The sequence below is a fragment of the Mustelus asterias genome, chromosome 17 (genome assembly GCF_964213995.1).
Source record: "Mustelus asterias chromosome 17, sMusAst1.hap1.1, whole genome shotgun sequence".
Lineage (NCBI taxonomy): Eukaryota > Metazoa > Chordata > Chondrichthyes > Carcharhiniformes > Triakidae > Mustelus > Mustelus asterias.
In genome coordinates, this window is record NC_135817.1 from 26,159,274 (window position 1) to 26,173,561 (window position 14,288).

Sequence of the window (14,288 nt, forward strand, 5' to 3'; positions counted from 1 at the left end):
GGTTTTGCAGGTTGACTTTTTCCAGGAAAAAAAAACAGTTGTACCCATTGCTCTTCTGAGGTTAAGTGAAGTTGCTGCAAATAAAAGTCATTTTTCATTTGTGTACTTTGGATGAGACATCTGGCGAGGAAACATCTGCAGTTCTGTTTTGCGACATGCAGACCTTGAAAGCTGGATTGTGTTACTGTCCTGGTGGCTAGTTGATGTGGGAAAAGCACAGAATGTGGGGAAAGCTGACTGTCAAAGGATGGAAAGCAACACTACCACGTGTCTCCAGTTAGTGAAACACTGTTCCTGTTAACTATTTTTATGTAGCCTTTTGACAATCTTAAGATTGTGTTGGTTTTACCACAAGCCAATTCAAAGCAAGCCCTGCGTGACTAAGTGCAAAAATTTAAATTTCTGGGCAATAGTAGCCAGATTTATCTTTTGGCTTAAATTAAGCACTCTCACATCAGGAGCACATATGTAGATGTTGGCCCATAGAAAAGACCTCAGCCCAACTCCACCAGCTTAAGTTTTGCTAACCTGGGCTTCTGATTCTGCTGGTGTATCAGAAGTCAGGGAGGAGTTACTTTAGCATGTCTTCAGCAGGCACCTGTGCCAGTGTAGAACATCTTGAATGCCCACTAGAAGAGGGAGACTGTGGCATGGGATGCCAGCTGGCATCACCAGCTCAGATTTTCTTTCCTTTGGCCAATTGTTCTTTTGGCTTAAAACAACATGGGCAGGAATTTAATAAATTAAAATGTGTGGGAGTCCAAAATTGGGATCCATAAATATTTTAAAAATCACCAAAATCTCATCCTTCTCCTCCAAGTACCATGCCCTGAGAGGGGCTTGCATTGGATTAGTCCGTGATTACGTTTTGCAAAGTAATGTGGTGGTTTGCAATTGCCTTCTGCAATAAGGCTGACCAGGAAATTCTCCCGCACTTACCGCCTGCCATCAAGTGTTTTGGAATGATCTATCATAAAACCATAAGATATAGGAGCAGAATTAGGCCATTCGGCATATTGAGTCTGCTCCACCATTCAATCATGGCTGATATGATTCTCATCTGCATTCTCCTACCTTCTCCCAGTAACCCTTGATCCCCTTATTGATCAAGAACCTATCTATCTCTGTCTTAAAGACACTCAATGACTTGGCCTCCTCAGCCCTCTGTATAAGACCAAATTGATAGTTAATCTGTTTGGCCACATTATCCATGCACCTTCCAAGGATGATGCGGGACTTGAATCCAGAGCTTCTGGTTAGAGGTAGGGATGCTCCCACTGTGTCACACAATTTACCTATATGTGGAACTCACTATTGTGTGGAGATTTAGGGTGGGATTCTCCCATCTCGTCTGTGACCACCCTGCTGCAAGTGAGAGTGGAGAACTTGGTGTTCCAGCCAAAATTCCATTCGCATTGGGGAATCCCAGTCGCCAAAAAGGACAGAGGTTTCAGCCTTAAAGTTTTGGACAAGGAAGGGTTGCAGGGGAATGTGAGGTTTTTATTCAGGGAGTGGTAATGAACTGGAAATTGCTGTCAACAAAGGTGGAAGCAGAAACAAATAATGACTTCAAAAGGAAACTGAATTGGCCCTTGAAGAAAATAAACATGCAGGGCTCCAGGGGCTGAGTGGGGGAGTGGAACTAGCTAGATTGTTCAACAGGGAGCCTACATGGACTCAATGAGCCAAACAGCATTATTCTGAGCCATAAGTGACTCTGATTATGGAGCAGTTGAGGCAAATAACATAGGTGCATTTAATGTACTTTTCATTTTTTTACTTGCGTCATGGGAATTCCAATTATGTTACATTTTCCCAGTGGAAATGAGAAGAGCACTTTTCCCCAAAAGGAATCCTGTTCCTAAAATTGTTTTTAATAGATCATATGCCAGAACCCTTTGTGTTGCTTTGCTATGGCTAGGTGTTGCTGCAACTCCACCCACTCTGTGTTACTTTGCACCATTCTGCTTCAGCTGATGTTGTCATTAATGAAGGAAAAACACTGAACTACATCTGGAAATATTAAACTTTAAATGAGACCTGTGAGTTTTTAAAATGGACATATAAGCCAAAGGTGGTCGAGGATGTAAAGTCAGTCACTGGCTGCATTGCTGGTGGGTGATACTCTAAGAGACAATAGAACCACACCCTGTTTTCAGACAAAGATACTTCTAAAGCATACAAAAACTAATTGCCATCTCTGGTGGAGACAATGGAACATAATGGGAGATGAGTATCATTTCATGTGCATAATGTCCAGACAAATTTGTGCATTCCACCTTCCAGGAATACATAAAGACTGGGATAAAAGGCAATTGAAAAGTTGCCCCAGATGTGTGCATGTATGTGTGTGCATGCTGGAGTGTGAGGAGAGTGTCACACAGAAGCATAAAGCTAGCCAGCAGCAGCACCTATCTGTCTGTGTTTCTCTCTCTCTTTCTCCGATTGTTGGAGTAAGTCAAGTCAGCAAAGATCACAGCTGAAATGGAAATGGGGAAGCTTTTCTGCTAAGCGACAGAACACCAGAATCTCGGAACTGACTATTCACCTGCTAAGGTCAGGGCTACTGGAATCTTGAATCGTAACAACCACAATGCTCAATCATCTACTCCTCACAAGTCCAGGGCTGTTTCCTATACTTTTTATTTTTACCTTGGACTCAATTCGCACTTATAATCTGTATGAATGTATGACTCACCTGATGAAGGAGCAGCGCTCCGAAAGCTCGTGCTACAAAATAACCTGCTGGACTTTAACTTGGTGTTGTGAGACCTCTTACTATATGAATGTATATACATTTGTTTTATCATTTTCTTGCCTTTAGTATTTAATAAACTCACTTTATAATCCAAGAAAGCCTGGTAAAATTAGCTCCTTTTAAAACATAAATATTGGGACTGGGAAGGGAGATTTTCTTTTGATTAATCTTGTTGTGACAAGCAGAGGGGATAAACAAAGTGAGTCCGTTCATCCCTCATCACCTAGCGCAGAACAATTTGGCGGCATCCCATCTGGACGGTAACAAATTGAGGGATCTCACCTGGGTTAACAAATTTGGGGAATCTCTGGGGACCGGTTGTAACAAGTGATTTACTTTATTAATCTCCAGGGCAATTGAGGATGGGAAACAAAAATGCTGGCTGAGTGATGCCCACATCCCATGAAATTAATGTTAAAGTTCCTGTTATTTGAATATTCTGCACAAAATGACTGTATGGCATAGACATCAGGCAGGTGGTTCAATACACATATATGGACATTTTTAATGGTCCTCAAATGGGCCAGCGGCAAATCATTGAGTTTTGTAACCCCAACTGGAGAAAGCGGCATCCGCTTGGACTCACAGAAATCAAATGTTCATATTTCTTGGATTCTTTCTTGTGCGCGAGTACATTTAAGCAGTTCCCACTCTCCATCTACTTGTACCTGAAGTTTGCAATCCGAACACCATAACAAGTGTAGAACCCAGATTAACATATTTCAATAGTCTCATGTCTGCTTGAGCCAGGTGACCTGCCTACCACATGTACACACCTATCTGATGGTGCTTTAAATGGAATTTTGGGTATCGATGGGAAAGCTGAGTGACTTGATCAGGACCAGAAGATGTGTTTAACAGTCAAGTTGTTAAACTGATTGTCAAGCTGACTGTGCATGTTTTATACGATCATCTAATGTCAGAATTACTGCCTGTGCATCGAATATTCAACTGAGATGCATCACAGCTGACATCAATCCAGTGTCCAGTCTTTCTCTAGGTCTGTAGCGAAACACTTCCCAAAAGGTAATCAGTTGACAGTAAGCGGCAGTGAAAACATTAGATAGCTATTTTTCATTACTCCCAGGACACTAAGGCAAATTATAATGACTCCACTACTAACCCAACCTAGATTGGCAAACCTTTCAGGAAACAAATGATTGGATTTGATTTGATTTTTTAAATTTGATTTATTATTGTCATATGTATTAGTATACAGTGAAAAATATTGTTTCTTGCATGCTATCCAGACAAAGCATACCATTCATAGAGAGTCAAAGGAGAGAGTGCAGAATGTAATGTTACAGTCATAGCTAGGGTGTAGCGAAAGATCAACTTAATGTGAGCTAGATCCATTCAAAAGTCTGATGGCAGTTGGGAAGAAGCTGTTCTTGAATCGGTTGGTACCTGACTTCAGACTTTTGTATCTTTTTCCTGATGGGTGCGTGGGATCCTTAATTATGCTGCCGCTTTTCCGAGGCAGTGGGAAATGTAGACGGTGTCAATGGATGGTTCTTTCCTCGGGGATGTGGCTCAGTACCAGACCATGTGGTACATGAATGTACTTTATAATTCACTGAGCTACTTGCCAGGGTTTGGTGGGACTCTGAATAGTGTTTCAATGGTCCAGCATGAATGAATTGAGTACTGTGTACATCTTAACTTCGTTACTATCTATAATCTGTGCTGGGTGGAATATCAAGCAAGAGGGCAATACTTGCAATGCTGTAAAACATGCTGCAGTATAATAGCTTTGGCAGTTTTCTATTAAGTTAGTGCCAGGTCCACATGAAAATTATTTAGATCAATTGTACTCAGTAGGATAATTTACTGGGCTGTTGAAATGTGCAATGAAGCTCTATTTGTGGCACTGCATTGATGAAAGTTTATTTATTGCTGGCCTAGTTTATAAAATGGTTAAGTCTTTTGTTAAATAAATCCATTTTGTGTGTGTGTGATCACAGCACAGACGTGAACTTTTGACTGATTACCAGAAAGGCAATCGCCGTTATGTTAGGAGCTAAGGTTAATTACATGCTGAATTCATTTCTATTGCTCTTATTACACTGGTTATTAAAAAACTTGGTTATTACTAACTTCCTGTTGTATGAAGGTTGTCTTCGCTGAAATCTTATGAAAATTTGTTAAACGAATACTAAACACACCAAGCACCCAGTGCTGGGCCTCATGGAGCCATTTGTGATTCATGTAGTCTGATTCTGACAGCTGTAATTGTTCAAGTGCTCAGAGGAAGTGGGTCAAATTTAACTTTACTAAAGTTCCCTGACATGCACGGCTATCGTCCGTCTAGGGAAATGGTTTACGTTTCTACCTAGCTCGTTAAGCTCCAGTCTCTTGATGAATTATTAGAGAGTTGCAATTATGAGGTGCAAAAGTGAAGGATTAAAGGGGTTTCATCAGAATGCAGACCACAGCTTGTACCAAACAAAAATTGTGCATATCTGCTTTCAGCTCGACTTATGTCTGATGTATATGGGGCTCTACCATTTTGTATTTCCTAAAGATGAAGATCTGGGGTGTGGCGTTAGTGTCCATGAAATGTAGGGAGCACAGCAATGCTGATACAGATTTCAAACATTAAAAGTAGATCTTTGAAAATCTGGGGAAAAAACACTGCTAATTATTCAGCAGCTGGTTCTCAAGAATTTTCAGAAAACAAACAGCGTTATCATGTACAAATCTTAATTCAGTAAGAAGTTTAACAACACCAGGTTAAAGTCCAACAGGTTTATTTGGTAGCAAAAGCCGCACAAGCTTTCGGAGCTCTAAGCCCCTTCTTCAGGTGAGTGGGAATTCTGTTCACAAACAGAGCATATAAACAGAGCATATAAACAGAGCATCTCCACATCAAATCTTAATTGACAGGCGTGCAGCTGACATTCCTGAGGTTTATCTCTGATTTAATGTGTCAATTTTACGGTTATACGTTGCACTTTATTACTACAATGTCCTCACCTGTATAGGCAACTCTCTCATTACCTTGGATGCTTTCTACAATTGTAGGAAAATTACTTTGTACATTGTATGAAAGAACACATAGCTGATTACACAATTGTATCTGATACTCTTACTGATTTATGGAGTATTGTGTTGATTCAGGGCCATGCCACTATACCTGTGAATCTCCAATAATTAGGAACTGAATACAAATCTGTAAATCACCCTGGGGCATGATCTTTTATATATTGTTCGCTGTGTTTACATCTTCTCTGAAGATAAATAATATGGACATGGGTGATTTGCACAACACAGTTGCTGAGAATGAATTTAATTAAATATTGTTTCTGGGTCACAAGACAAATAGTGTAAAACATGTTCACTTGCTCCATCGAGCATTGCCGTCAATCCAATTTATACCACAATTCTGATTTCTCCTTCAGAATATCATGTATGTATTGTTTAAAACCTGGCCTTTCAAATAAGCCATTAAACTGAGGCCCCGTGGCAATATTGAATGAAATATATAGGAGTTCTCATGATTTCCTCAAACAATATCAATTAAAAAATTCATTTCATTGCTGTTTGTGGGAGCTTGCTGTGTGCAAATTGTCTGAAGCATTTCCTGCATTATAACAGTAACTACCCTTGTGAAGGGTGCTATGGAAATGTGTGTTTCTCTCTACCAGTGAATGACGTGCATGCTTTTTAATACACATGAGCTACTAGTTTGAGAGTGATGTGGAAACAAAAAACCCATCCACATTGTTCTCAGAATGGTCCATATATTGAATTGTTTAGTCGAGTGCAACTGGATCATACCCCCAGACCTTTTGGCGAAGATCAAACGTCAGATCAATCCCAAGATGGGGTGCAGTGCCTCATCTTGTCAGCTTGGATCGTGTTTGTCTCTTTGATGAGGACTTTGATTTGGATTTAATTGGAATTTGAATTTGGTTTTTGGAACAAGCAAGGAATGGATTTGGTCCACTCTGAGGCCTTGCATTATAACTTTAAGAATGGAGTAAAAATAAAAAATAAACACCCACAGGCCATTTAACTTCATGTAATCAGCAATGATCTGGCATTTCCTAAGGTCAGTGCTGTGTTTATTGATCTGTTTATATCTTTTATTGTAATGCAAAGTGCCCCTTATAACGATGTGCACTGAAATTAAATAGTCAATGGAACTTGAAGAGATCCATAATAAAATTGGAAATGATGTAAAGCTACAGGCCTGGACTCTTTCTCTTTCCGTAGATGTTGCCTGAGCTGTGACTGAATGTTTCCAGCTTTTTGTTTTATTTCAGGTTTCCAGCATCCACAGTATTTTCTTATGAAACGAGATCCATAATTGACAACACCTTCCATTGTTTGAAGCTTCAATCAGACTCAGTGTTAATAGTAGTTAAGTGTTGATTTTCAGCTAACCTAAAATTCTGCTGTCCACATCCTTCCCACAGTGGCCAGTATTTTATGATCTCGCTTGGGCGAGGCTCATAAAATCCCACTCAAAGCCAACGGAGAATTCCATTCTGCAAGCCTCGCCCACCCTGATAAAATTCCAGCCAATAAGCCCAATTCACACCCAGCCATTTAGTTCTCCTGTTAGCTTCTTCTTCCTCAAATTCTTAGTTAGAATTCACATTCTCATTTGGCATTTCCCCCTCCCTATCTCTGCCACCTCTTCCAACTGTACATTTCATCCCCCTTACAATCCTCACCAGCCCTCGCTAATGTTCTATCCAAAATTTTCATTTCTCTGACCTGGCGGCACGGTAGCACAGTAGTTAGCACTGCTGCCTCACAGCTCCAGGGGTCTGGGTTCAATTCTCGGCTTGGGTCACTGTCTGTGTGGAGTTTGCACGTTCTCCCCGTGTCTGCGTGGGTTTCCTCCGGGTGCTCCGGTTTCCTCCCACCGTCTAAAGATGTGCAGGTTAGGTGCATTGGCCATGCTAAATTGCCCCTTAGTGTCCTGGGATGTGTAGGTTAGAGGGATTAACGGGATAAATGTGTGGGTTGTGGGGATGGGGCCTGGGGTGAGATTTTTGTCAGTGCAGACTCGATGAGCCAGATGGCCTCCTTCTGTACTGCAGGGATTCTATGATTCTTAAGCGTCCGTCCCCAAGTAATGGTATCATTACTTGCACTCTGGATTCCATGCTCTCGAATTGCCTCCCTAAATCTCCTGAAGAGCCTTCTTAAAACCAAACTCCTTCCTCTGCTAATGTCCCAATGCTCATAGAAATATAGGAGCAGGAAGAGGCCATTCAGCCCTTCGAGTCTGCTGTGCCATTCATTATGATCATGGCTGATCATCCAACTCAATAGCCTGATCTCATCTCACCCCCCCCCCCCCCCCCAACCCACCACACATATCCTTGATCCCCTTTGCCTCAAGTGCTATATCTAACGGCTTCTTGAAAACTTACAATGTTTTGGCCTTAACTACTTCCTGCGGTAGCAAATTCCACAGGCTGACCACTCTGTGTGAAGAAGTTTCTCCTCATCTCTGTCCTAAACAGTATCCTCAGACTGAGATCCCTGGTTCTGGACACTCCCACCATCAGAAACATCCTTCTTGCATCTACTCTGTCTAATCCTATTAGAATTTTACAGGTTTCTATGAGATCCCTCCTCTTCTGAACTCCAGCGAATACATAAAAACAGAAGCAGAAGTGGGCCATTTGGCCCTTCGAGCCTGGCCTGCCATTCATTTTGATCATGGCTGATCATCAAAATAAATATCTCCATCCAGCCTCCCCCCACCCTCCCCACCTTCCATATAAAATAATACAATACCAACCAACTCGATCTCTCCTCGTACATCAGTTCTGCCATCCCAGGAATCAGTGTGGTAAACATCAACAACCATTTTTACGATTAGGGAACTTTTTTAAATATGTTGGAGTGCTAGACAGATGCAAAATTCATTAGTCAATTGCTTACTGATCACTTGCAGTGTTTGCCATAAACTAGCCTAAAGCAAAGGGGCATAAGGGACTGAACAGACTGAAAGGATTGTGCTAATGATGGTTATAAATGAAATGAATGGTTTTACTCTGTCAAAAGACAACTTGTTGCTTGTCTCCTCGATGGAACCTGCAAGGATACTTCTGTTTGATCCAGCTAAAAGACTGAGTAATCCTTTGGTCTTTACACAGACCAAACAGCAGAATATATACAAAAATAATCTTATCAAGTAAAACCCCCAGTGTGATTCCTGTCTGATTTCAGTCATTGGAAACTAGAGTTGATCTGTTAGCATTCCTGGCCTGGGTGGGGGAGGGAAATCATGTAACCAGAGATCCCTGCTGGAAAAGCGTGAAGGTATAAATATTGGACAAGAAAATGATCAGAAAAATATCTAGATAAAATTAAAAATGACCAGAAGATATCAAGTCATAAATGGTTGACAAGGAGATAAAATAATATATCAAGCAGGACATGTAATATTTTAAGCCTGAAAATTAATAACAAAAGATATTGACCAGTTCAACATTAGATAACAGTGGTTCATTATGATAGCAGTATGAATCCAAGGAAATATCAATTTTGTTTCAACAGTAGAGCTTCTGCTATTGCAGTCATTTTGAGCACATTTCCAATCTGTTTCTTGCGTGCTGCCAAATTACTGTTTAGATGAAGTAACTTCATATGGAAAGGTAGTTGATGATATTTCCCTCCTGATTTTGTAGTAATAAGTCATATTCCGAGGATATTACATCATGTTGCTAACTCTCATATGGAACCACCATGCTACAGAGGATGTAGTCTGTTTAATTGAGCTGAGATGTACATTCAAATACCACGCTGTTTGGATTCAGTGCTTCATTAACTTAAAGTTGAAGGAGGAACAACTGGAAATAACTATCTTGGCAGAGCCATGTGTAATGATACACTGGTCCAATTGTACTGGGCACAACTATCAAGGAATAATAGAAGAGATGCACCTTGGAAAGTTGGGGTTTTTACTGGCTGAGCTACGATCAGAAGGGCACCATCTCCATTTTGACCTGAAGTGTGATGCGGTAATTTTCAGCAGCTTATTTGGAATGAGTGGGTCTCTTCTCACATCTGAACAGAAGCACATCAGTCCTTGTGCTTAATGGGCTGCAAACAGTCCTTGTCTCTCAATAGAGTGACAAGCTGACGTTATGATCCCCTCCCCCTTTCCAGTTGCAGCACCATAAGGGAGCATTAGGCCTGAGCCAAGCTCCAAAAGAAGGGCCTGCCTGTAGCAGCTTCACTAAGTGGAATATCACCCTCCATTCTTCGCAGCTTCACATAAATCCTCCCAATATTCATCTCTGAACATTGTATCTCTCGAGGGTGACCAGATTCAGAATATGTCATATTGAAAAGCCTTGGGGAGGGATGGGTTTCTTGATGATTAACATGTTGGACAACCAATGGCAAGTGTCTAGATGGTCATGTGATGATATCTCCTGGAGTATGTCCAGCCAGAGTTGATAAGTCTATTAAGACACCCAGTTATTTAAGACAGCAGGTAAGAACCACAGATTTTTGTTCCAATAATATTTTTGCCTCGTTTTCTTAAAAAACCGAACCAAAGTTTTCTTGTCACAAGATTCCAGGATCTTCTAACTTTATTGTGCAATGCACCACGGCAAGGACTAATCTCCATATAAAAGCCACGAGTGGGATATACTGAGCAACCCACAGCATGTTTCATGGTGGCGGGAGGTCCTGCCATTGGCCAGTGGTGGGGTCATCTGGTTCTGCCGTCATCAACAGGATTTCTCATTGAATGTACCCCTCACCGTGGGGTGCATTGTTGGGAAGAACAGAAGACCCCACCGGCATGAACGGCTGGAAAGTTTTGGCCCGCGTTTATTCTCATTTGCTCACTGGTTCTAACAATAGGTACTTTCAGGTAGAAGCTGGATTTTAAATTCGCAAAGGACCTCAAGTGCGAGAGATTTTGTTTGCAATCTTTCGATGAAAAGTTTGGTTGAACATGCCACATTCTCTGAATGTGTGCAATTTAACGAACTGAGCTATTCAGGTGTTAGTTAGACAAGGTTTGTTGAGAATCTATGATGTGGAGATACCGGCGTTGGACTGGGGTGGCACAGTAAGAAGTTTCAGAACAAGTCTTCATCAACGGATAGTGCTCCGAAAGCTCGTGCTACCAAATAAACCTGTTGGATTTTAACCTGATGTTGTTGAGACTTCATACTGTTGAGAACCTAGGTTTTGACGAAGCAATTAGAGGTACAGAAAGAACATTTGATCCACCAACCACATGAATCGGAGTGGGCGAGGGCTATCGACCTCATAGAACATAGAACATAGAAAAGCAACAGCACAAACAGGCCCTTCGACCCACAAGTTGCACCGAACATATCCCTACCTACTAGGCTTACCTATAACCCTCTATCTTACTAACTTCCATGAACTTATCCAAAAGTCTCTTAAAAGACCCTATTGAATCTGCCTCCACCACCACTACCGGCAGCCGATTCCACGCACCCACCATCCTCTGAGTGAAAAACTTACCCCTAACATCTCCTCTGTACCTACTCTCTCCCTTGGAATCATATCTGTACAATTGATTTCCAGCATGATATATCAGTAGGATTGAATGACAAAACCTGTTGTGTGTCTAAGTTATCATTTAAGGAGTAGCGAAGATAAGGGAGGGTGGTATTGTGGCACAGTGGGTAGTGTTCCTGCCTCCTGAATCAGAAGCTGCGGGTTCGAGTCCCACTCCAGGACCCCATAGTGAAGGAAGGTGCGTTTACCACACGGCCAAACGATTATCAACCTACAAATTCTTCTGGCATACACCAATGGAAGACGGTGAGAGGAGGAGAGATTCCTGGTTACAGCCGTGTAATGGATGAATGTCCGAGATTCCACCATCACTATCCACAGACTTCGGACTACAACATGCATGTAAAAATGCAAGTTGCCACAGCAACTCAGACTCCAGGTATGATTTGTAACCCGCCACCAAAAATAAGAGCTACTATGGATAATGGAAAAGGTAGGGCTTGGTTTTTTCTGTAGTACCATTACTGCACATGAATCAGTTAAGAATATGAGCATAAGGATCACAAGGACAGAATTACATCTCCATGGCAACACCTTGCCCAGAATCCACATGCCAACAAATCAGCAACGTCTCCTCATGCAGTAAAAATTGTTGTCCCCTTTGATATTTGGTATTCTTGCATTTATCCTGATGAGTGCAAGAGGAAAAACTTTGACTGTTTGTGTTTTTTTAAGCAAAAGTTCAGGTTCTGTACTATCAAGCAAAAGAAAAAATTGCACAGGTCCGGTCACCTCCTGCCAGTGGATGGTATAGGAACCAATTGCAATGGCCCTTTGCTCAAAACACTGGCACTGATACTTGCAGATCAGGCAGTGTGCACCTGAAGGAGGCGTCCACCTGAAGGCAGCATTATCTCACTGGGTGGACAATGAACATTGGGTCTGAAAGGTTAAACAATATGAATTATTCCACTCATTAACACAGCAATGAGAGGACTGTGCACAGCACCCAGTGGGAAACTGTGCATGGCAGGTTCCAAGTAGGAACTGTGTATTATACACAGATAATAGCACGCACTTCCAATTTACAAAGGTCCATCCTGGTGCAGCAAAATAACAGCTGCTTTTAACACCTTAATATGAGTGATTATAAACTCGGAAGCACAGCAACATTCCACCTCTGAGTAGAAAAGTAGTCACATTGTTGGAAATATCCGTCATTAATAATTCATTGCATTATAAGCCCATAAAACATTGTGACTGCTTGTTATTTTATTTGCACTTTTTCCTGCTTGCTCGGGCAGGATTTTATGGTTTTGGGACAAACCAGGTCGTAAAATCCTGCCCAACATGTTGACTGTAACCTATCCAACTCAAGTGGGTATGAGATGCCAGCCTGTCGCTTACCCTTCCTCCTATACCCTCAGAAAATTGAAGCTTTTCACTGGAGCGTAATTTAAATAAAAATCACAGAAGTCAGTTCCAGAAATAGACACTTATCTATAAAGAGAAATTTTATTTCAAAATGTTGTACAAATACACAAGAAATAATACAAAATATCGGTATCAAAATTCATCACTGGTGTAGAACACTGGAGTTAAAGAGGCACAGGTAGTGATTTAGCCATCATATTAAAGTGGCCTATTCACACCGAGTTTCTGAAATTCTTGGAAGGAATTTTCCCATCCTGCCGGCCATGGGAATCGGGATGGGGGGGAAGGGGTGGACCATGCAAAGGCCTGTTGACCTCAGGCAGGTTTTTCCAGTTTTGGGGTGAGCATGGCTAGAAAATCCCACCCCTTGTATTTCCCACCATGAGAACTCTTGGCCCTGAAATTTCTTTGAACATCCAGGCCACCATGTTCCAGTCTTGAGGACTGTACTGCCTGCTGTTGGAGAGCAATAGACAGAAGGCTCTGATCCCAAGGATTTTATGGGTACCTGCAACAAAAACTGAATCCTACTTTTTGGTCATCTTCACTATCTTGCCAAAGGTTGCCTGACTCAACGGGTCTCGGGCACAAACGCATTGCCAACTTCTTGGGCTGTCTGTGGAAATGGGCATCCTTTGGTCATTAGAAAATAAGGTTGAGGCTAGATGGCCTGCAGTGTCCTCTCTAAATAGATATGCTGTGCCTGCACCTATTGTATATGCTGGCCAGAGTCCTCCCATGTGTGGAAACCCTCGAGCAAATTCAAGGGGGGGGGGGGGTGCATGGTGCAGATCTGTCATAAGGTCTTTGCCAAACCCTGCCCACCAGCACCCTCCTCATCCCCTTTTCTCTCAGTAGCATGGGGAACAATCTAGAAACCATTGTTTCATTATAAATGAAAGTAAATTGTTTCAAACCCTGATGGTATAGGCTGCGTCAAGTTTAAAAACTGCCTTTGACAGCAGGACTGGAAAATCCTGCCCAAAGTCGCCGGACCTTTGCTGCTCTCCAAATATTCTGGCCCGATCTGTCTTGTTTGGACCGGAAAATCCTGGCCATTGTTATTTTTCAAATATCATAGATTACTTTTTAATACATTTACATTTACAAAAGCCTTGTGCTTAATCATATTACTTGGTTAGCATACAATATAGCATTGGGCAAAATACTGTTGTTAATGGCCTAGAACAGTAAAAATCCAATTGGCAAACTGGATCTTTAAGAGGCCAAGTAAGAGAAGAGGCAAGTGAGTAGTTAGTTTAAAGATGATTAGGCGACTGTCTGTCTGACGTACACAACACCTCAGTTAATAGTTAATATCAAAACCATGAATGAAAGAATCCTGCAATGCCAAAAAAAATGTAGGCACTGGAATAAGAGTACTTCACCGGGTAAAAATGTCACATTTTACATGCCAGAGAGCAGCCTTGTCAGAAGTAAGTTTTAGTGCTCACACGTGTTTGCAGACCAAAGAATTCAGAAGTTTTAAATGTCATACATGTCTTTCAGTTATCATTCTCTGAGGTCTCTTCTTGGCAAGGTCCAGGGGTCAGAATAACATTGTCCAATCCAATCTCTCCAAGTCTGCCCTTTCCTCGCACTGCTTCAAATACGATCT

General features: G+C 41.6%; 1 protein-coding gene across 1 annotated transcript in view; it reads right to left on the reverse strand.

The window, feature by feature from the left end:
* Positions 1 to 12,718: 12,718 nt before the first annotated feature.
* Positions 12,719 to 14,288, reverse strand: part of egfl6 (EGF-like-domain, multiple 6) — an 81,727-nt gene continuing 80,157 nt past the window's right edge. Inside the window, exon 13 of the mRNA XM_078232426.1 lies at positions 12,719 to 14,286. Coding sequence (XP_078088552.1) covers positions 14,176 to 14,286 — 111 coding nt within the window. The 3' untranslated portion in view covers positions 12,719 to 14,175. The remainder of the gene's footprint in view (positions 14,287 to 14,288) is intronic.